At 36.5% G+C, this 22703-nt stretch overlaps 1 protein-coding gene across 4 annotated transcripts in view; it reads left to right on the top strand.

Annotated features, from left to right (window-relative positions):
- UBE2Q2 (ubiquitin conjugating enzyme E2 Q2) overlaps positions 1-22703 on the top strand; it is a 55490-nt gene that overhangs the window by 4464 nt on the left and 28323 nt on the right. For 3 of the 4 annotated variants that reach the window (XM_012739385.2, XM_012739384.3, XM_076004585.1), the window contains 4 exons: positions 7140-7241; positions 11671-11775; positions 18869-18925; positions 22154-22294. In XM_012739385.2, coding sequence (XP_012594839.1) covers positions 7140-7241; positions 11671-11775; positions 18869-18925; positions 22154-22294 — 405 coding nt within the window. The remainder of the gene's footprint in view (positions 1-7139; positions 7242-11670; positions 11776-18868; positions 18926-22153; positions 22295-22703) is intronic. The other variant, XM_012739386.2, reaches the window with a different exon arrangement.

Raw genomic sequence — 22703 nt, 5'->3', positions numbered from 1 at the left:
AATATAAGGTCAAATTCCTAGTGCTTGTCTATCCTCCCCCATCTCCATTTTTATGCTCTTCCTTGAAAGGAACAGATATATAAATAGGAGACTTAGGTTTCTCTTTTATGAATGGTGTATCCCTTAATAACTTCATTTTTTTGTTGTTGTTAAACTCACTTAGACCTGGAAAATGGTAGCATTAGCTAAATGTCAGCTAGTTGAGGGGTGGGAATTGAATTGAATTGAAATAGTCACCGTGAAATGTAAAGTATTACTGGAGAGCCAGAGTGATAAAGCAGGGGTCCTTTTTTTCCCCAAGTCCTTTGTAACAGTGTTATGTGATCTCTTCTAGAAGATCATTCTGAAAGACTCAGAACCAAGGAATCCATCCAGTGGGTTTCAGCAGCTTAGGTGGTTCAAATCTCTTTAGCACCTTTGTTTTCTCTGCCTCAGTTCACTTAGAATGATGTTATCAGTAACTGTAATTTGCTTCCTGTCTTTGGATACTTAAGCATTTTAAATTCACACAGTATGTATGTATTTTTCTTTTACCAAGTGTTTGTACTTCTACTAATAGCTAGTATATGGGTCCTGGGCTAGCTACTTGATTCCTTGTAAAATGATTAGCAGGGAACAATATATATTTATTTATGTGTGTGTGTGTGTGTGTGTGTATTGAATATCTTATGTTGTCAGAGCACTTAGAATTTTATTAAGGTGTACTATATGGTAATTTTGTTAGCTTACTTCATTCTCCACCCCACATTTATTGAACAGCAAAGTGTGAACGTAATGTATCCTATAACTGGTCTCCAGAAGGATTGCAGCTGGTGTATTTCTGAACCTTCAACAAGAAATATGTGCATCAATTTTCAAAAAAGTATGAAATACCTGGAGATAGCTGTGTCCTACGATTTGGAAAGATAGCAACATCTGAGCATTCTGGCAGGCAGTTTTGCTGGCTGGTGCTTGAGATAGAGCCACATATGGGTCTCTCAGTGGATTTATGTAGAAAAATAAAGTTATTTTTAAACAAGATGAAAAATTCCCTTTTTAAAGCACGAGAGGTAACGAGGTTGGCTTGATTAACCTTGAGTTGCGTTGCCCCATATTAGGACAGTTTTATGGTGGATATGGTAGTGGTGGTGAACTTGTTTTCAGTTTGTCCACTTGTGGTAATCTTTGTGGTGGTCACAGATGACAGCATCCTGTAAGCCTTAAAATCAGTGTAAAACTAATAGTAAAATGGAGTAGAAACAAAGGACCTACATAGTTAGATGCATAGGTAATTGTTTTATATTTACTTAAGTCTTTAAAATTTTCACAACTGGTGAAAAAGAGCTGTGTTAGAAGCAAATATAATCTGTGAAGGAAAACTGCCTGAATTCATATTGGGATTTTTGAGCACCATCTAATGTTTAAAAACTGGATATCATAGGTCATTTTAAAGAGCAATAGTAAGAAAACTATCTTTTCGAGATATAGAGATACAAAGCTTAGTTAACCTTATACAAATTGCAAAGCTTGAAGTGTATGAAAGATTGAAAATATTAATGCAAAAGTTTAAGAATTGGTCATCATTTTAGATGTCTTTCAAAATAGATTGTCTTTTAAATATTACACTGAACAAACCTTGAACATGATGTTGAGTTTGTGAAGGTTAAGTTTCCAGGGGTGATGGAGAAAATATACAGAAAACAAGACATTCTTATTGTGAGGAATTTAGAAACCAGGTAAGCAGAACTAGGAAAAAATCACATATAGTTCTACCACTCACAAGATACCAGTATCAATTTTGTTGTATATCTTTCTGGTCATCTCTTTTCTCCTGTGCTTATATTTACTCCCTCTCTCTTTTTTAAAAAAAAAATCAGATTATTTTATAATCTTCTTTTTCACTCTACAGTATTGTAGATTTGTGTCATGACGTACTCTCCTCTATAGTGGCTTCAATTGTTGTATGGCTGTACCATTTAGTCATGTCTCTTAGTACTGCACATAGAGATGTGTTTGGTTTTTTCCCTATCAAAAATGATGCTTTGAACATCAATAGCTAGAGCTAAATACTTGTGCATGTAGATAATGTCCTTCCTAGGAGTGGTGGCTTTCTATTCTTATTGTTGAACTGGTTTCTAGAGATAGAATAAATTGTATAGGAATGTTTTTTTCCTTCTAGGTAGCAGCTTTTATCAGATTGGTAAAAATGTTAGCAAGTGGGCATTCTCACAGTCATGGCAGAAAGTATAATTATCCATTATGACTTTTTAGAAAGTGATTTGGCTCCCTATACTCTCCTTACTACTGATTTAGGCAAGATGAACGCTGAATACCCCAGGTGGGCCAACATTATCTCTGTGACTCCAGGTGTCCCAGAAAGAGAGCTCTAGCCTCAGGAAAGACACAGTTTTTCCTGGCTTGGCCCACCTGGCAGCTAACCACTGGGAATGGGGTGGGCTGGTAGAGTCCTTCTGTCAAGTTTTATGTCAAGGGAGGGAGGGAGAGAGAGAGAAAGATGGGATGCAGGTAGCAAAACTGTCAATGCAGCTAGAGGTTAATATAGAATGATAAAGGAATGTTTTCTTCCAAGGAAGAAATTCTAGGTGTGGGGGAAGGTGAAGGGAAGGCAGCAGTTCTCAAAGTTTTAGGGGGCAGGGCTCCTTTACACTCTTAAAGATATTTTGAGGGCCCACGGAGCCTTTGTTTATGTAGGTTATATCTATTGATATTTATCATTAGAAATTAGAAATATTTAAAACATTCATTAAAAAACTTATTACATATTATTACAAATGGTTTTGTGAAAAATAACCATACTTTCTAAACCAGAAGAATTTGGTGAGAATAGTAGCACAGTCTTAACATTTTTTGCAAGTCTCTTTGATAGCTGGTCTAGCATCTGCTTCTGCATTCAATTTGTTGTGTGACATTTGGTTGAAATGATGTGAACACAATCCAGCCTCACAGAAACCTAGTTGGAAAAAGAATAATTTTAATAGCCATTTTAGATAATTATAGATATTCTTTTTTGATACTCCATCAAAACTTGGTCTTTCTTGAACTTTGAACAGATCTTTTGCCCTTTGGAAAATACTGGTTCACTGAAATCTAAATGTTGATATGTTTCATTATGTAATATCAAAACATATTCATATTGCCATCAGTCTTATCAGAATACTTGAGAAGATATCAAATTTGTGGCTGTGAGTACAAGTTTTCCAACATTCTGATTTTTTACTCAAAAGCTTGAATTTTATAACTGGCAATAGGTACTGTTTTTTGTTTTCCTTGAGATGACAGACTCTTCATTCATTGTTGAGAAAATATCTGCCAAAAACCCAAGTTGGATTAACCATTGTTAGTCATTCATCTTTGCAAGTAAAAATAGTGTTCATATAAAGTTAGTTCACCTCAACTCAGTCACATAAGTGCTCGTGTATACTTCCCATTTCATTATTGGCAATATTCAAGGATTGAGATTTAGAAAAATAATTTTTACTGCTGTGTCATAGACATTCTTGAGATAAACTGACCCTTTTTTCTTCTTCCTTTTATATATCTCAGTGCATGGTGGTGAATAATGCTATGATTTCTAGTGTTGGTGTTACTGCCTTTATTTGTGCTAAGGCACCAACAGTTTTACCCACCATTTTATCTGCACCATTAGTGCAAATGTCACCATCTTAGTATTCTCTTTTTTTTTTTTTTTTTTTTTGAGATAGAGTCTCACTCTGTTGCTGGGGCTAGAGTGCCATGGTGTTAGCCTAGCTCACAGCAACCTCAAACTCCTGGGCTCCCACGATCCTTCTGCCTCAGCCTCCCGAGTAGCTGGGACCACAGGCATGTGCCATCATGCCTGACTAATTTTTTCTCTATATATTTTTTAGTTGTCCAGCTAATTTCTTTCTATTTTTTAGTAGAGACGGGGTCTCGCTCTTGCTCAGGCTGGTCTCGAACTCCTGAGCTCAAACAATCCGCCTGCCTCTGCCTCCCAGAGTGTTAGATTACAGGTGTGAGCCACCACACCGGGCAGTCTTCGTATTCTTATAGAAATAGTTTGGACTTAGAGGTCTGAGGGCCCCACTTTGGGAACTATTGAAAGGGGTACTTAAAACTATTATATATTATATCTTCTCATGTTCGGGATTGAAAAAAAACATGTCTGAGGTAGTAACTAATTCCAGTTAATTTTTTTGTAATTCTCTTACTATGGTTTTGAGGAGTTTTGGTCCAAAGCAGCAATGCATATTTTATTTTGCTTATGCAGAAGTTTGGTAGACAACACTATAGAATGAAGTGCTAAATCTAGGTTTGTTTTTTTTGTGTTTTTTTTTAAGGCTACAGAGAATACAAAACTAAAACAGTAAAAATGGTCTAGATGTTATGTTCCCAAAGTAGGCTGAGGAATTTAAAGAAGAAAATGCAGTACTCAATAAGTGGTTTTCATTAAGAATGAGATTAATTTAGAGACAGTTTACCTTTTAGCCTGCAAAGAGATTTGAGACACAGTAAGGTTTAGAGAAATGAGAATGGAAAAATAAACCATTACTGAACAGATATACTAATACCATTAATGATGTCCTACTTCCATACAATTTTTTTTTCTTAACATTTGGTAAAATGCCTTAAAAATATCCAATTTCTGTGGCTTAACTATATTAATAATTAAGATTATAGGTTCTCAAAGCAATGCTTCTTTAAAACTGTGTTTGTGCAAAATTTTCTATCACTTGAACCTAGTTGTTCTGCTGCTAATATCTAATAATAATAGCTTTTCCCCAATTTATAATAGAAAACAACACAAATGAACAAAGTAAATGTCTGTTAGTGCTGTGGTACCCAACCTCTGGGCTGTGGACTGCTACTGGTCTGTGGCCTGTTAGGAACCAGGACACAGCAGGAGGTGAGTGTTGGGCAAGGGAGCAAAGCTTCATCTGCATTTACAGCTGCTCCCAATCGCTGGCATCACCGCCTGAGCTCCGCCTCCTTTGAGATCAGCGGCGGCATCGGCATGGGATGCTCACAGGAGCGCGGGCCCTATTGTAAACTGCATGCGAGGGGTCCAGGCTGCTTGTTCCTTATGAGAGTCTGTGCCTGATGATCGGAGGTGGAGCTGAGGTGATGCTAGCACCAGGGAGCAGCTGCACATACAGATCATCATTAGCAGAGAGGTTTGACTGCACAATAAATGTAATGAGCTTGAATCATCCTGAAACCATCGCCCCCACGCTGGTCTGTGGAAAAATTGTCTTCCATGAACCGGTCCCTGATGCCAAAATATGTTGAGGATTGCTGTATTAGTAGATGAAAACACATAATGCTTAGTTCATTAACTTTTTTTTAAATCAACACACATAATTGTGTTTTAAAAAATACATATGTAGTAATACCATTTCTTGGTAGTACTCAGTTTGTGTGATGGAATAAATATTGGATTTTATGGTTTTGAATTAGTTACCTTCTGCTCTGTAACAAATTTAGCAGCTTAAAACAATAGTTTCTGTGGGGGAGGAATCTGAGTACGCTGTGCAGTAAAGGTGGTGGTGGTGGCTGCAGTCATTGCAAGGCTGGACAGGAAGAGAATCCATCTCTAAGTCCACTCACCTAGTTGTTGGCAGAATTCATCTCTTTGCAGGCTGTTGGACTGAAAACCTCACTTTCTGGCTGGCTGTTGGTCAGAAGCCTTTTTCAGTTCTTTGCCACATAGGCCTCTCCATAGGGCAGCTCAGCACAGGGCAGCGGCTTCCTTCAGAGCAGAAGAGCAGGAGTGAGTGAGCAAGTCAGGCATTATAGTCTTTTTGTAACCTAATCGCAGAGGTGTGACATCCATTACTTTTCCTGTATTCTATTTGTTGGAGGTGTCAGTAGGTCCAAGGGAGGGAATTTTACAAGGGTATGAATACCAGGAGGTGATGATTATTGGGGCCATTTTAGAGGCTGCCCACTACAGTGCGGGAACATTGACTTCTCTGAGCTGTAGCACACAGACAATGGCTATGCAAGGAGAGTGGTTTCAGAAGTCCAACTGCGATGGCAAGTGTAAGCGCTATGGTAGCCCTGTGTTACTGCTTGTTTTGCCTTCCCAACATCTGCTGCATTTAAGAATTAATACTAACTTCATTTAAGAAATCTGTTCTTTTAGAAATTACATTCTGCCCCATATTCTGAGATGAAAATGTATTAGGAAAAAGACAAAATTAAATGGGATAAATTTTAGGGCCGATTTTTGTAGTAGAGAGAACTCTCAAAGTCTATAATTACACAGAAAGTAAGCCGTATAGTGAGTAGAGGATTTTTGAAAGTCATTTTTAACATTTGTGATGTTTTAAAAACATAATCCTTGGCTTTTATTAAAAAATGTAGTTAGGTCTCCTCCAGATGCAGTTTAGAAATGTAGCTTTGTTATATTAAAAGGCAAACATAGTACAATTTAAATCTGTAGGCCAGGCATCCTCAAACTACGGCCTGTGGGCCACATGCCGCCCGCCTAGGACATTTATCTGGCCTGCTGGGTGTTTTTGCTGCCACTGTCCTGCTTAGCAGTCCTCTCATCCCGGGCGCACAGTGCACACTCCTCAACCGTCTGAGGGACAGTGAACTGGCCCCCTGTTTAAAAAGTTTTCAGGACCCCTGCTATAGACTGTACTTTATGGCTGGGATGTTTTTATTTATTTTTAAATTTGTTTTTGCTTTTTGGGAGATTTATTATGATCCCAGATTTTAAAGCCCTTTAAAATTGTGAAAGCTGGAGAATCCAGGCCATGATGACCTTTCCTTGTAGAGGAAGGAAGCCTATCTTCCTTGATACCTGAATACTGTTTTTTTATGCTTTTGATAAAAATGTAACTTTTGCAGTGTATTCTCTTCTGTTTAAATCATACTGCTTACTAGGTAAAGTGCTTCTGTTGTTTTTAGACTTACGAATTATGTGACATGGAACAGGCAAGATTAAACCATGATAGTTAGCAACTTTACGTTTTTAAAAGAAATCCATAAAAAGAAACTTGTTTCTCCCCACATGGATTTTAATGTGTTGCTTTCCCCCCCCAATCCCCCCCATAAATTTTACTTAAATCCGTGGTCATTTTGTCATTTAGCAGTGTGGTTTTGTGTTAGGCTGTACATATGTAAATGTGTTAACATAGATGTCTCTGTAACAGGAATCCTACCCATCTTCTTCACCCATATGGTTTGTGGACTCTGATGACCCAAATTTGACATCAGTTCTGGAACGTCTAGAAGATACTAAGAACAATAATTTGGTGAGAAAATAAGCCAAGCTACTTTCTTTTTGTTAGAATGAACGTTTTATACCACACTTAAGTGTTAAGAGATATTATGATATGAAAAGCATGATTAATGATTATTTGATAATATTAAAGGGGTTAAAGACCAGAGTGTGTATGTGTTTTTAAGTCCTTCAAATTCTGTTTTCCCATGGGTATACCCTTAATTTAGATTAGGAATTAAGGATCTCTTTCCCCTGAATTCTAAGCATTAAACTGAGCAATTTGGGAGAGACCACTAGCTAAGGTGGGAAGTGGAATAAGACCAAGGTGGGTGTGAATGAAGATGATAGAATGACACCAGTACTAGTGTTAGGGAATTGGTCTTTCTTTCAAGGGTCTGTAAGTCTGTAGTAAAAGCCAAAAGTATTCAAACAGAAAGTTCTTTTGTTTTTAATATGTAAAGAAATGTAACTTTCCATCTTGTAAAAATTTTAAAAACCTTTTTCTTTGATTATAAAACTCATAATAAGCCATTGTGAGAAAACTAGTAAAATACAGAAAAGCAAAAAGAAGAAAATAAAAATCTCCCATAGTTCCTCTATGTAATGAACACTGTTGACATGATGGCTATTGTCTACTAGTATTTTTTTTCTTTGCTAGTAAAATACATGTACTCTTATGCATATGTTTAAATAGTTGAGGTCATATTCTATATAGTTTTGTATCCTTTAAAAAAAGTTAACATTGTCCTTGTATTTTTCCCATGAAGTCATAAAGTTCTTACAGAAAAATAATAATCATCATTTGCGGGGTGACATGATTGTTTACTAAACAAAGTCCAAAGAAACCAACTGAAAAAAATTTCTAAGATGACTCGTTAAAAGTTCTATTATATGCCAGGTGTGGTGGCTCACACCTGTAATCCTAGCACTCTGGGAGGCCAAGGTGGGTGGATTGTTTGAGCTCAGGAGTTCCAGACCAGACTGAGCAAGAGCGAGACCCCATCTCTACTAAAAATAGAAAGAAATTAATTGGCCAACTAAAAATATATAGAAAAAAAATTAGCTGGGCATGGTGGCGCATGCCTGTAGTCCCAGCTACTTGGGAGGCTGAGGCAGGAGGACTGCTTGAGCCTAACAGTTTAAGGTTGCTGTGAGCCAGGCTAATGCCACGGCACTCTAGCCTGGGCAACAGAGTCTCAAAAAAAAAAAAAAAAAAGTTCTATTATAAAAATCAATAGATTTTCCAAATTTCAGCTATAATCAAGATATAGTGATAAAGTATTTTATTGACAATTACAATAAAAATTAAATACCGAGGAATAAACTTAGATGTACAGGGCTTGTATCAAGAAAACTACAGAATTGTGCTGAGTGGAATGAAAGACTTGGATATTATGTCCCTAGATGGACAACTCCATTTTAAATATGTCAGTTATATTCATGTCTTCACATTAATTTATAAATAAAATGCAATTCTAGTATAAATCTCAGCAAATTTATTTTTAGAACTTGACAAATGACTCTAAAATTTGTTTAGAAGAGTAAATAATAAAAAATTTATAAAAAGGTAATAAGAGACTTGCCCAACTCGATGTTAAACACGATATTGTGTACTGGCCCTGTGCCAGACAGATAAAGGCAAGAGAAATTTAGAGCCAGAGTCACGCAAATGAGAATTTAGAATAAAATAAAGGTGGTATTTTAATTCAGTAAAGAGTGGATAGATTATTCCATAAATAGTTTTGGGAGCACTGGCCATTTAACTCAGATTTTTGTCATAATAAGTTATAGATTCTTTAAGGACAGAAGAATATCAGTTTGAAGATATTTTAAGAGTTGAGGCTGGTTTGGAGAGTGATGCAGGTAAGAGGTAAAAATTTAAAGCTAAACAGACATATGTTCACTTCTCTAGCAGGAGGATGATAGAAAAGAATGATAGACATAGCCCTATTACTGCCGTGTTCTTTTAGGAGGTTGCCTATAAAGATCTAAAGATACCAGTTTTATAATGGCAGAAATGAGTCAAGTTATTTTTCAGTGTCTAAAATATTACATAAAATGCTCCTAAAGTTAAAATAGGATATAAAATTGGGCCTAATTTTATAAAAAGTATTTGCATGAAGGGAAAAACAATTCACTTTCCACTTTATCTTACAGCTTCTGCCAGTTTCTCATAGTCTAGTTTCTTGAAAAAATAAGCTATATTTCTTCATCTTTAATTCACTTATTATAATCTGGATTCTGCCTTCACTGTTGCACTAAATTTGTCTGCTAGTTGCCAAATCCAATGGCTCCTTTTTTAGTCCCCAAATTGACCCCTCTATAGCATTTTGATACTATTGATTGTTCCCTTATTGAAATATTTCAACAAACATTTATTACTTAATGTTCACCAGTAAAGAGTTGGTTAAACAAAAATTATGGCATAGAATATTGTGTGTAATCTGGCCCCTTTTGTATACAATGTTGTAAAAAAATCTGTATCTATGCTTGTATACTTCTCTCCCACCCTCCTGGGTAGATGCATACAGGAAACTGTTAATAGTAGAACACAGAAAAATATTTTTTAAAAAATTGATTGACTTCTGTGTGAGACTCTGTGATAAGTGGTGGGTATAAAAGACAAATAAGGCATGTTCCTGTCCTCTGGGAACTGATAATCTAATGGGACTTCTGTCAGATCACTGCCTACTGTTTTTATCTTATCACCCTGCCTTGGTCTCATCTGATCTCTACCTTAGACTTCCTCTTCTTACTCTGCTTTCTCTGAGTAATCTCTTCCATTCCCATTACTTAAGTCATGACCTATATTCCAGGGATTCTTAAATCTGTGTCTCTAGCTAAAATTTATCTTCAAAGTTTCAAACCCATATATCTGTTAAGGGTTAGGGTTAGCCATGGGTTTCCAACTACTGACATTTACATTTACACTCATCTGCCTCCTAGCACTCCACCACCCCATCATGTTTTCTCTCAGTAATTCTCTTTGTGACTGTGTGGGACAAAATGCAGTAATGAAACTAGTCACTCATGCTGAATGTGGGAGCTATTGTATAGTTCTTTTTACACCACTGTTCCTGACCCCTAAACTATCTAGTAAGTTTCTAACACCTGTCCATGTACCTTTTAAATATTTCTTGAGTTCTTCCTTGTGATCTTAGTTTCTTCCCCCCATCCCTCAAACACTTTTCTTTTTTTGGCAAGAAAATAAAATTGAAATTCCTAGACGATGTACTACCCTGTTTTTCTTGTTTGGTATGACTCCACCACGCTGCTGCCTCTCCCATAGCACTTCTATAGATCCTCTTGTGCCGGGGTTGGGGTGTCCAGGTCTGTGTCTGGATCACCCTGCCTCATCTTCATTTTGTCCTTAGCACAAAACATTGGATGGATACTAAATCCACAGTGGGGCTTGGCTTCCTTTTAAGCATGAGGATTTTTGTTTGATACTAATTTACTGTTGAGCCTTCCTCATTTCTAATTGCTCCTTTGTCTACTTTGGAAAGCCTTTGCTTTGCTTTGTTAACCTCCAATCCTGTCTCTTCTTTCTTAGTCCTTCATAAACCTAGTTCCTTCTCTTCATCTGTTTTATGGTCAGAGACACACAGGAAACCATTCCTGACCAAGTGAAGTAAGTTGCCTTATTAGATCCCATTTGAGTCTGTCAAGTATTGACCATTCTTCTTAAACCTTAATTGGTAAAATTATACATTGAAAACAATTTTAAACAATTGAAAACATGTTTGTGCACATAATTTACCTGGCTTACTTGCTTAAAGTAAATGTGCTTACAAAATAATCTGGGTTTAAAAATGGAAATTTACAGTTATTCTTTGCAGTGGTCCTAGTGAGTAATTTATTTTTTTTTAAGATACATAAGATCTTAAGACTCTTAAGAGCCTACTAATCGTCAAATGTTTTCACAGGTTTCATTTAATCTTTACCATTCTGGAAAAGTTTTAGTTCATTTTACAGATGGGCAGACTCCAACTTAGGGAGTTAGATACCGTATCCAAGGTTATCTAGATTTCCTTCCCAGGCTCTGTCTACTAGATCACATTTGACTCTGTACTTTTAAATGATGTGACTGGAATATGTAATTCTGTAATCCATGTGTAACAATACTGCCTATGTTGTTTTATCGTCTTATTAATGCATTAATGTTCTCTTGTCTGAAGTTAGCAACTAGAAATTGGGCAGTGTCTTGAATTCCCTTCCCGTTTTTTTGTTGTCATTCTGCTAGGTATGAGTTGTAGGGATTTTACTCTAAGCCATAGCAACTTTCTTATACTAGCAGCCCCTAAAAATATTTTAAAGACTATTATTTTATCTGTAGGCTACAGTTGAGCAGCAGCAAACTTTTTCATTTCCTGCTGGATTGATTACAGTCGTCATAGCATTATTCATGTCTTCTAAGGGCTCTTTAACATAATGCTTATTTACTGAAATGTGTTTTGTAGCTTCGTCAGCAATTGAAGTGGTTGATATGTGAACTCTGCAGATTATATAACCTTCCTAAGCACCTGGATGTTGAGATGCTAGATCAACCACTACCCACGGGTCAGGTAAAGTAAAAACTCTCTCAAGCAAAAGTAAAACTAGGATGATTTTTCTTTTTCTTTTTCTACTTATTTAGGAGTTAGTTTTTGTGTTCCTGTTGAATTGTTCTGTTTTGTTTTAGGTACTAAAAATAAGGTTTTCATTCTTTGGAGCTACTGGTATTTACTGTGACAGGCAAACAATTGGCCCTCTCCCTACCACCACCTTTTTGTTCTTAACATTCTTGGTTTTCATAAATGTCCCTTGATTCTTTGTGTATTCAGTTACCTTCACCTGGAATGCCGCCTCCTTAATTCTATCTGTGCTTCTTAAGGAGTTAACACAAGTGCAGCAAAGTTCCCGCTAGCTCACCACCACCCCTAACTTGTCTGGATTTCTACCTTTACCTATTTAGGCATCGACTATTGACTTTTTACTATAATAAATGAGTATTGAGCTCTTATGCCACCCACTTACCCATCCACCTCCCCTTCCTAAAATATTACCTTTAGTCATATGAATAATCACCGTTTATCATTAGAGTCAAGTTTTCTATTATATTTCCTTTCTTGTGAAGTTTTTGTTTTACAGTGTCTTCCTTACTATAGTAATTCCTAGTTTTAAAAAAATTATGTTCTGTCCCTTTCTGTGAGCTCTCCCTACACCAACCGGTGGCAGGTTGTTCTCTGGGCCAGCTGTACAGCTGTCATCTTGAGGGTTTTCTTGTCTGCTGTCCTGGAGTAGATCTGTTGTTTCCCGGATCTCATAGTATCTTTCCTGGCTTTACCCTTTCTCATTGTGCCTGAGAATATCCTCAAGTAAAACACTAAGAAAGTGTGGAGAGGTACATTTTCTGAGTTATAGCTTCTGAAAAAGTACGGTCTAGAGTTTGGGTTTTCAAGCCAGACTGCCATGGGTTTGAATCTTGGTTCCGTTGCTTGTTAGCTGTGTGCCTTTGAGCTAATTACCTAATCACTCTGTGTCAATTTCCCATTTGCAAAATGGAGGAAATGGTAGTAGTGCCTATATTTTGGGGGAGTTATAAGGATTAAATGAGTTGGTACATGTAAATTATTTAGAACAGTGCCCAGTGCATAGTATATTTTCAATAAATGGTAACCTCTGTTATATTCTGCTCTCACGATTGTTTGAATATATAATTCTAGGTTGAAGATAATTTTACCTCAGAATTTCAGACTGCTTTTATCTTCTAACAGTGGTGATGTCAGAGCTTGATGTCATTCTGGGTTTTATTCACTTATGTATGACTTTGTTTCTTGAAGCTTTTAGGAATTTCTTTTCCTTAGTGTTCTGAAATATCCCAGTGATGTACTTAGTTGTGGATCTTTTTGTTGACTGTGCTCGGCACTCAGTTTGGATAGGCCTTTTCAAATTTGGAATCTTGAAATCACCTTCTTGTTTTTTTCTTTCTTTTTTACTACCTCTCTCCTTTCCGTTTTATTTATTCATGTGGAATGCCTACTAATTGGATTTTAGACATCTTGGCTTGGGTTGTATCTCTGCCATTATTTCTGAATTCTATCTCTTTTAATTCTATCTCTTTTAATTCTGGAATATTTTTCTTTCAACTTTTGGAAATTTTATATGGACAGCCATAAATTTAAGTTTTGTTTTGCTTATTTATTGCCCGCTTAACCAATTACCCCAAAACTTAATGGCATAAAACAACAATTTTATCTGTCTCTTGCTATTGTATGGGATAACTAGGCTTAGCCGAACAGTTTTCCTGCTGGTCTCATTTGGGGACTCTCACTGTGTATTAGATGGTGGCTGGTATTGGCCTCATCTGGACATCCTGCTGCACCGGAATGTCTGAGACAGCTTCTTCATTCCCAGGTCTGTCTTGGCATTTCTTCACATGGCCTTTCTCTACATGGCACCTCATCCTCTTGGGCCTCTCCATGTATGGCTTCTCTTTCTTCAGGATTATAGAACTATTCTATTTCTCTGGAGATGAAATTTTATGGTCTCTTGCCTAAGGTAGATGTGTCTGTCTGGATTCTGCTTAAGGAGATGTGGGAGAGCAATGTGTTTTAGGGCCTGGGAAATGTGTTCTGTCTACAGGCTTTTGGTAGATCTCTCTGTTCTCATTCTACCTGTCACTCTCACTCTCCAGTGTCCCTGGTGTCTCAGTCTGGAACCCTCCGGGTGCCGTGGGGCAGATTAGCCTGGTGATCAGGTTCCCTCTGCACCTTTATTTGCTTTGCTCCATTAATTGCCATTCTCCATTTACTGTCATCTTCTAGTGTAGGTGAATTCTTTTCTGTTGGTAACCTTATTCCTTGTTATTTTGTGTTTATACAATGTTTATTCTTCACTGTGATTCTGGTGGAGCTTCAGGAAAGAGAGAATATGGGAGAAATACATTCTACGTTCAACTTTCCTTCTCTGAGGTGTCCACAACTTGTGTTTTTCACTTAGTAATAATGCATATGGAGCTACTACTGTTTTTTCATGATTTTGCCTATAATTTTATGTAGGGATATAACAGTTGTGAAATGAAGTACATGACAATTTCCTAATTTTGAATCATCCTTGCATTCCCATAATAAACACTGTTAGAAAGGATATGGTAATACTTTGTTTTTGGATTTTTAACTTCTATATTAAGTGAGATTATAATATAGTTTTGCTTGTGGCTCTTGTTTTATTTCAGTATCAAGGCTATGCTGGCCAATCACTTGGGAAGCTTTATGTCTTCTTTCTATGATCTAGGACAGTTTAAACCAGTAATTTTCAACCAAAGGTAATTATTGCCTCCCATGGGACATTGGAAATATCTGGAGATATTTTTGGTTGTCACAACTGGCTGTAGCAAAGGGGTGCAGTTGGCATTTCATGGGTAGGGGTATGATACCAAACGTCCTACAACGCACCTGAGAACTCCCCTCAACAAAGAATTATCTGGTCCAATATATATCGCTATCACTGAGGTTCAGAAACCCTAATTTAAATAAATATCTAGGCCTGATCCTTTTTGGAGGATAAGTCTTTGATTATCTTTTCTTTGTGTTGGTCTGTTCAGATTTTCCACTTCTTCAGTTTTAGTAACTTCAGATCCTAAAAAAAAGAATGATCATTTCATCTATACTTTTGAAGCTGTTGTAAAGATGTCAGAGTATTTTCACTTTTTGAATAATCTTCATATGTGATTATATCCTCTTTTTATTTCTAAAGTTATTTTCTTTGCCTTGATGACTTGTCAGTGGCTTGTCTGCGTTTATTATATTAGTCTTTTGAAATCGTTTTATTTTTTAAACCTAGGATGTTTTTCTTTTCTTGTGTTTTAATTATTTCCCCTTTTTTATTTTGTTTTTTCTAGCTTATCAGATCAATGTAATTTAAATTGCTTTTTTAACAGACATGTAAGGGTATACATTTCTTGGAGTGCCATTTGACTTTATTGCCCAAGTTTTAAAATTTAGTATATTTTCTAAATAGTTTGTATTTCCTAAGTTGTTCTAGTCCATCTTTTGTTCACATTACTCTTACTATTAAAACTTATTATTGTGGAATATAACATGTATTGAAAATGTGTACAACGTAAGTTTAGTGTAACACAGTGAATACCTGGGAGCTACCACCCAGGTGAAGAAACAGAACATTGTTAGCACTGTGGGAATTTTCTGCACGTCCTTCCAGATCTTCGTCCCTCTGAATGTAATGTTTTCCTTAATTTTCTCTAGGTTTATCGCTCATGTCTGCATTCTAGAACAATATTATGTTGCCTGCTTTCAAACATTCTGTAATATTATATGTATTTTTCACCTTTGTTTTGCTCAATATTGTGTGTGAAATTCATTCATACTGTGTGTGCTGTAGTTCTTTTTCATTGCTGTATTTATTCCATTGATTATACCATAACATTTATCCATTTGACCATGTGTAAAAATTTGTGGTGTTTTCAGTGTTTTGCTATTAGAAATAGTCTTACTATGATCATTCTATTTTTAAAAAAATTTTTTGATACACATGAGGAGGCAAATATGATTTTTGTCTGTATTGCATGATACCCTTGTGTAAGCATGTCTCTGGGGCACATACTTAGTTGAATTACTGGGCCATGAGGATCAATTGATCAGTTTCTTCTTTAACCCAATATTTATCTAGGGTTAGAAAACATTTTCGGGTAGCTTTTGGGTTATTTTTAGTTTGTTGATATGGTCAGAGACTATATAGCTTGTGACTTCTCAACTGCATTATCGGCAATTGCTTAGACTTAACTGTTGGTGTCACTGTTGTCTTTGTGGTTTTGTTTTGTTTGTAGAGTTGGGGGTCTCACTCTGTTGCCCAGGCTGGTCTCAAACTCCTGGCCTTAACTGATTTTTCTGCCTTGGCCTCCCAAAGTGCTGGGATTACATCATAGGCCACTGCACTGGTCTGTTCTTGTTTATTGCTGTTTCTTGTATTTTATGGTCCCCCGCTCCCTGCTCTCCAAGTATATCACTGAATAATATCCTGATTTTTTTTCTTCTAGAAGGGTTTGTGAGAATGTGTGTGGAGAGTATTCCTTGAATACTTGATTTTTTTTCATTCAACAAATATCTGATTCTGTAAAAAGTACTCTATGTTGGTGTAGAGAATCAAGTAGTGAACACACAGATATGCTTCCTATCCTGGTGCAGCTAAATATGGGATTTTAAATAAGAATTCTTTAAGAGGCTTTAAATAATTGAGTCTCTTCCCAGTTCTTTATGCTTTTATCTTCTGATATTTATTGTTACAAATGGAAAGTCTGATGCCTGTATATTTTATTTTTTCCTTTTTTCTATGTAACTGTGAAGTATGAAGTTTTACTTTTTGGTATTCCTTTGATGTATTCAAAGTCACTTAATATTCTGAAGTCTTTCTGTAGCTTGGTGACATTTGTCTCTTTTACTTCTTTTTATTTTTTTCCTTCCCTCCTCTGGATGAATGCTAGATCTCTGTTTCTTCCATGCCCTTAACTATTTTCTTAATTCCAACTCCTGTTTTTCCCCCATCTCCTTCTCCATGTTCTAAGGCAATGGCGCAGTTTGGTGTATGTAGTCATAAATGCTTTGTTCAGTCAAGCCAAGTGTGTTGTCGCCCTTTTACTGAGGTTTGGTTTTGTTTTTTTAAGGCGGGGGTGGGGGGACGGGGGCGGATCTTATTTTTAACTTCTCAGAGGTTCCTAGATGAGGTATGGAATTGATAAGTATCAATTGTTGATATGGGTGTCCCCAGAATTGTCACTCTTCTCTGCTGTGGCCTCCCCTCCTGGTTTGCAGAGCTGTGCTCTTCATGAGGATGGGGAAGTGCTAATTGGTGGCTTCCAGCTCCCAGGTAAAAGGAAGAGACAGAGTCTGTTATGAGATTTTGCTGCTGCGTTGAGTTATGTTATTAATAAAAACATTCTTTTCTCTTTGGTTACAACGCCGGTAGTAAGAGGCCTCAAGGTCGGCTTTCTATATAAGAGAGCGATCCTTGCCAACTGTAGTTGGGACAAGTATGGCAAAGAATGTGTGAAGTGGCCCTCTTCGTCTGGATTGGGTTATGGCTTTCTCAAGACTCGCGGTCTGATTCCATCTGCTTTGTTTCTTCTAACATTTCCCTATAGTTGTGGCTTGCTGATGGTACCCTTCTTGTGTTTGTTGTTTTTCTAATGCTGCGATGCAACTTTTTTTTTAAATAAAATTCTTCTGTCATTTTGGTGGGGTTTTGGAAAGAAGGTCAGGGCACATCTTGGAATGAAATTCATCTTAGGATTTTACAACCCTAACTGGCTTTGTGTTTTGGTTAAATTACCCTTTTTGAGGGGGTGGAGGCTCAGCTTACTCATTTGTAAAATGAAGGATAAGGACTGGGTTATGGGTCACAGACCTGGTTGCATGTTAGAAGCACGTCAGATTGCTTTTTAAAAGCAGATTCTTTAGGGTAGGCTTTGAAATTAGCATTTAAAAAATGATCTCTGTCATTGGGACTTTTAGGCTAGGTATATTCTTTTGATACCCAAAACAGTCTGATTTGGAATGTACAAGTTCCAGAAGTAAAAAAGGGGTGAATTGTAGCATTTTGGGAGCTGCTGCTTGCTTCATTTTCTCATTAATGTCTAAAGAGATACATATTTAAAGCAAATATAAGTTTATTCTGCATGGGTATGTGTGCCCATGTGAAATTCTCCAGCTCACTAATCAAGAAGAGTTATAATATCCTCTGTGATAATGGATTTTTTTCCCCTTAAGAATTATACCATCAGAGTAAGAACAGATGGTTGGATACTGCTGAGATCTTTGTTGGTAAGATTTGATCTCTGGAACCCAGTTTCTTGATCTTTTAGATATTCTGGGTTCTAGCCTAAGCTGGCCTTTCTGGTTAGAGATGAATATATGTGCTGTGTCCTACAGAACTATGCTCTGGCCCAGGAAACTTGTCTTTTTGAACTCCACCAAAACTGGATATTGAAGGCCTTTCCTGAAGCTCCATTAAATTCATTTGTGAATGAGTGGTAAATTATGTCTTGTAGAGAAGTATTCTGTAGTAAGTAACATGTTTTTTTAAAAATTAGCTCTTTGGTGAAGTGGTGATTATTTATTTCATTTTTAGTTTTGTAAAGTATCTGTTTTATGCAGTGTCTATTAGAAAACATCTGACCTTTTAAAATGTAGGGCAGTTGAATTTATGTGAAGAATACAGGCCTTTCAAAGTAGAAAAGGTAGCAATTTTAAGGAATCAATAGGTTGGGATATTTATTTTAAATAAAATAAGCCATTGACCTTAGATATAGAGCCATATAATAGTAAAATGTTTTATTATTTTAAATTAGATTATGTTTTAAAATTTTTAGTTTTGCTTTACATTTGCCTGATTGCCTTTGTGTATTCCTCAGGCATCTATTAAGTTGAATTGTTCACATTTGTTTCTTTTTTAAAAGCTGGTAGATTTTATTTGTCAAAGTTAGATGTAAAAATAATTGTTTTAATTTTAATAAGCTGTTAGTGGAATTGCAGTGACAGATAAATAGTTTGTCTCTAAAGCTGTGGCACCAGTCTTATGATGTACGCAGCCTGTTCATATTTTTCTGTGTAGCCCTGGCTAATTCTTTCTCTGTAGCCTTGGCAAATTCTTTCTCTGTTTCAGAATGGGACAACGGAAGAAGTGACTTCAGAAGAAGAAGAAGAGGAAGAGATGGCTGAAGTAGGTATTTTATGTAAGAATAAAATTTTATAAATATCTTCATTTTTGAACATCTTAGTAATTCTCTAATGTGGAATAATGAAAAGCACTTTGTATTTTGAATGCAAAATATAATTTCTAAGCTCTGGCATTGCCTCTAACTAATGATACACCTTTGAGCAAATTGCTTTATCTGAATTCCTTGGATTTGATTTCCTAGAAAATAAAAGCTCTTAACATTTATTAAAGTTATATTTACATTTAATAGTAATAGTAACTAAAATTATATTTACATTTAATAGTAATCAATACTTTACCTGTATTTGGTTATTTTTAGGAAGAGGAGCTACTAAGTTTAAAAAGTTCTGTATTTGCATACAAGGTGAATTTGAGAACATTTCAGGGTCTACTTGCCAGGAACAGTGAAACCATTTCTTGTTGAAAAATCAACTAAGAATTTTCTCTCAATCCATTAAAACTGCTGTAACAGAATGCCCGGGACTAGGTAATTTATAAAGAACAGAAATTTATTTTCTCATAGTTTTGAAGATTGGGAAGTCCAACAATGAGTTTTTGGCCATCTGGTGTCTGGCGAGCCTTCTTGTTGTGTCCTCACTTGGCAGAGCTGGAAGGGCAAAAGAGTGTGCTGGCCGAGTATCTGTGAAGCCTCGTTTGTAAGGGTCTTAATCTCATTAAAGAACAAGGAGCTCTCGTGACCTAATCACCTCTTAAGGGCCCTGCCTCTTAAAACCATCACACTGGCAACAGCTGAATTTTGGAGGGGACACATTCAAACCATAGCAAATTTAGTAGAGCATATTCCAAAGACGTTGAGCTTAGGCCAGGTAGTTGTCAATCATTGATATAATTTTAGAGGTTTTCAGGCTCTGAAGCTTTGCATTTAAATTCAAACTTTGGAATGAAGATCTGTTTCTGTATTGATCACATAGAAGATGTATGAATTCTGTGGTCTTGAATTTAAAACAGTTTTTCTATTTGGGATCTTAGAATTAATTCAGGCTTTTACCTTATTTTCTTGATTTGGAAATTTTTAATCTAAAACATACTTCTAGAATTCTTCAGAACTGAAGTAGTTGTAGGCTTGTTTTGTGTGTCTGGGAGTAAAGTAGTTCTTAAAATTGTCCAATTAGAATGACTTTGGGGTAGAGAGTTTAATGTTTTCTCGCAGTTTAACTTAGGTGGAATGTACTGCATGAAAACATTAAACTTTTTCCATGGGTCCAGTGTACAATGAGGTGGATAATGTACTAAGTTAGTTTATGTACTTTTCCTTTTTTCCTCATAGGATGGTAAACAAGGGACAGCAACATTTAGGGAAATCTAGAAAGGAAGGAGACTGGACTTTGGAAATGTCAGATTAGGATAGGTGAAAAGATATTCTAAACTACAAAAATAATGTGGTAGAAAAGACCCAGAATGTCCTTGGGCATGATGTGTTTTGGATGAATTGGATGCTGTTCTTTTGGGAGAAGAAGGTTGATGTGTTGGACTCATGGAAAGCAAGATGGACTAAGAAATAAGAAAGGCAGATGGCTACAAGTCTTGAATTAGAGATAAATGTTCCTATTTAATATGATTGTTGATAGGAAGGCCTCAAGGAGAAAAGAGTGTGCTGAGAATATTGTTTTAGAAAGATAATGATGGGCTGGGTGCGGTGGCTCATGCCTGTAACCCTAGCACTCTGGGAGGCCGAGGCAGGTGGATTGCTCAAGGTCAGGAGTTAGAAACCAGCCTCAGCAAGAGCGAGACCCCATCTCTACTATAAATAGAAGGAAATTAATTGGCCAACTAATATATATAGAAAAAATCAGCCGGGCATGGTAGTGCGTGCCTGTAGTCCCAGCTACTCGGGAGGGTGAGGCAGAAGGATTGCTTGACCCCAGGAGTTTGAGGTTGCTGTGAGCTAGGCTGATGCCAGGGCACTCACTCTAGCCTGGGCAACAAAGCGAGACTCTGTCTCAAAAAAAAAAAAGAAAGATAATGATGAATTCTGTTTGGGATGTACTGATTAGTACTCAAGTGGAGAAGTTTTGTGGATGGGAATATGACTGAAGTTGAAGGTGTAAGAGGGGAAGATACAGGCTAAAGGCATTTGTGAGAATTCTGAAGAAAACAAGTGTAGAATGGAAAATTAGGGCTGAAAGATACACACCAGGGAGTAGAGCTCTAAGTAGAGTCTCGAACATAGTTTGAATAGGAATGGAGTGTCATAAGGATTGAAGAGATTGGGATCCCAGAAAGAGACCCATTGAGCCTGGATAGAAGGTGGTCATTAACCTGGTCTAGAAATCGGTAAATTAGTCGGCTTAAAAAAGTAGAGATAGTAAGTATAAACTACTCCTTTAGAGGTTTTGGCAGTTGAAATAAAAGGAGAAGTAAGATAATTGAAAAAAGTTAGGATTAAAATAATTCTTCATAGATTTACATTTAAGAGCACATGATATGGGTGGGGAAGGAGAGAGCAGAATCATGTAATTAAAGATGTTGGTCTAGAATTATTCAAATTCTTTTCTTGATATCTAATTATAAAAGTCAATAGGTACTTGCTACAGAAAAGTTGGAAAATAAGGAAAAGTATTAAATGTCTCAGAGCTAACAACTGTTTGGTATAAGTCCTACTGCTCTTTTTCTATGCTTATTTTGGCAAATTTGAGATTCTGTATATTCTGTTTTGTATCTGATTTTCATTTCAAAGTTTTTATTAATACAGAAGAAATAATTATGCTATATTGGTATTTTAATAGCTTCCTTCTGTTCCATGGAATTGAGTTAACTTTTACCATTTTTGCACGTGTGTATTTTGTGTTTTTGTGATTGTAAGGTTGAAATAGGTATCTTTATGCCTAAATTTGTGTTCATAATTTAGACTAGTTTCTTAGAATAGAATTCTAGAAATTGAGTATTAACAGATAAGGTTCTTGATCCCTGCTGCTAAACTGTTCCAAAAGTTCCTTGTAGTAGGAGACTTAATGGATGGCTTATTTGGTCATAGCTATAACTTTGTAAAGCTATTAAAACTGCTTTACCCAGAGTCTAGCTTTTAAGTAAAATATAGGATGAAAGAGGGAGTCCATTTTGAGTTGAATGTGCAGGCATTTTTCCCTTCTCCATGGAATAAATGTATTCTCTATTTCCTGTTTCTGGTTGAGTGAATAATAATTTAACTTTTGCATATGAAAACTACTCAAGAAAAATAATTTGTGTAAGGTAATATTTTTCTTTTTGTAGGATATAGAAGACTTAGATCACTATGAGATGAAGGAAGAAGAGCCTATTAGTGGGAGAAAGTTGGAGGATGAAGGAATTGAAAAAGAAAATTTGGCAATATTAGAGAAAATTAGGAAGACTCAGAGGCAAGACCATTTAAATGTAAGTGTGTATAAATATTTAGAGCCTGGACTTTTGTGGTTAAATAATTATAATTAACACTAGGGTAGTTCATTAAGATACCAATCTCAGCTGCTCTCTTCCTTTGTCCCTGCCTTAATGGTAGATTCAGTCATGTGTTTTGTTGCCCTAATTTACCTTTCTCCTCTCCATAGTCACTTTCTACCCTGTTCTTCTGCTCTCCATATCCTGGACCCACCTGCTGGCCCCTGTATGTGCCCATTTCCAGCCTGTTTAAGCTGTTTTCTCTGCTTACCTTCCGCCTGCGGGATCTGCATATTCGAGTTCAGTCTCTCTGATAAAATGCATTCATGTTCTTTCTCCTCCATGAAGCTGACCTCTGGTTTGTCCTGTCTTGACCAAACCAAAGTAATTTTTCTCTTTTGACTTA

This window comes from Microcebus murinus, chromosome 6 (assembly GCF_040939455.1).
Source record: "Microcebus murinus isolate Inina chromosome 6, M.murinus_Inina_mat1.0, whole genome shotgun sequence".
Classification (NCBI taxonomy): domain Eukaryota; kingdom Metazoa; phylum Chordata; class Mammalia; order Primates; family Cheirogaleidae; genus Microcebus; species Microcebus murinus.
This window is presented reverse-complemented; position numbering and strand designations above follow the sequence as displayed.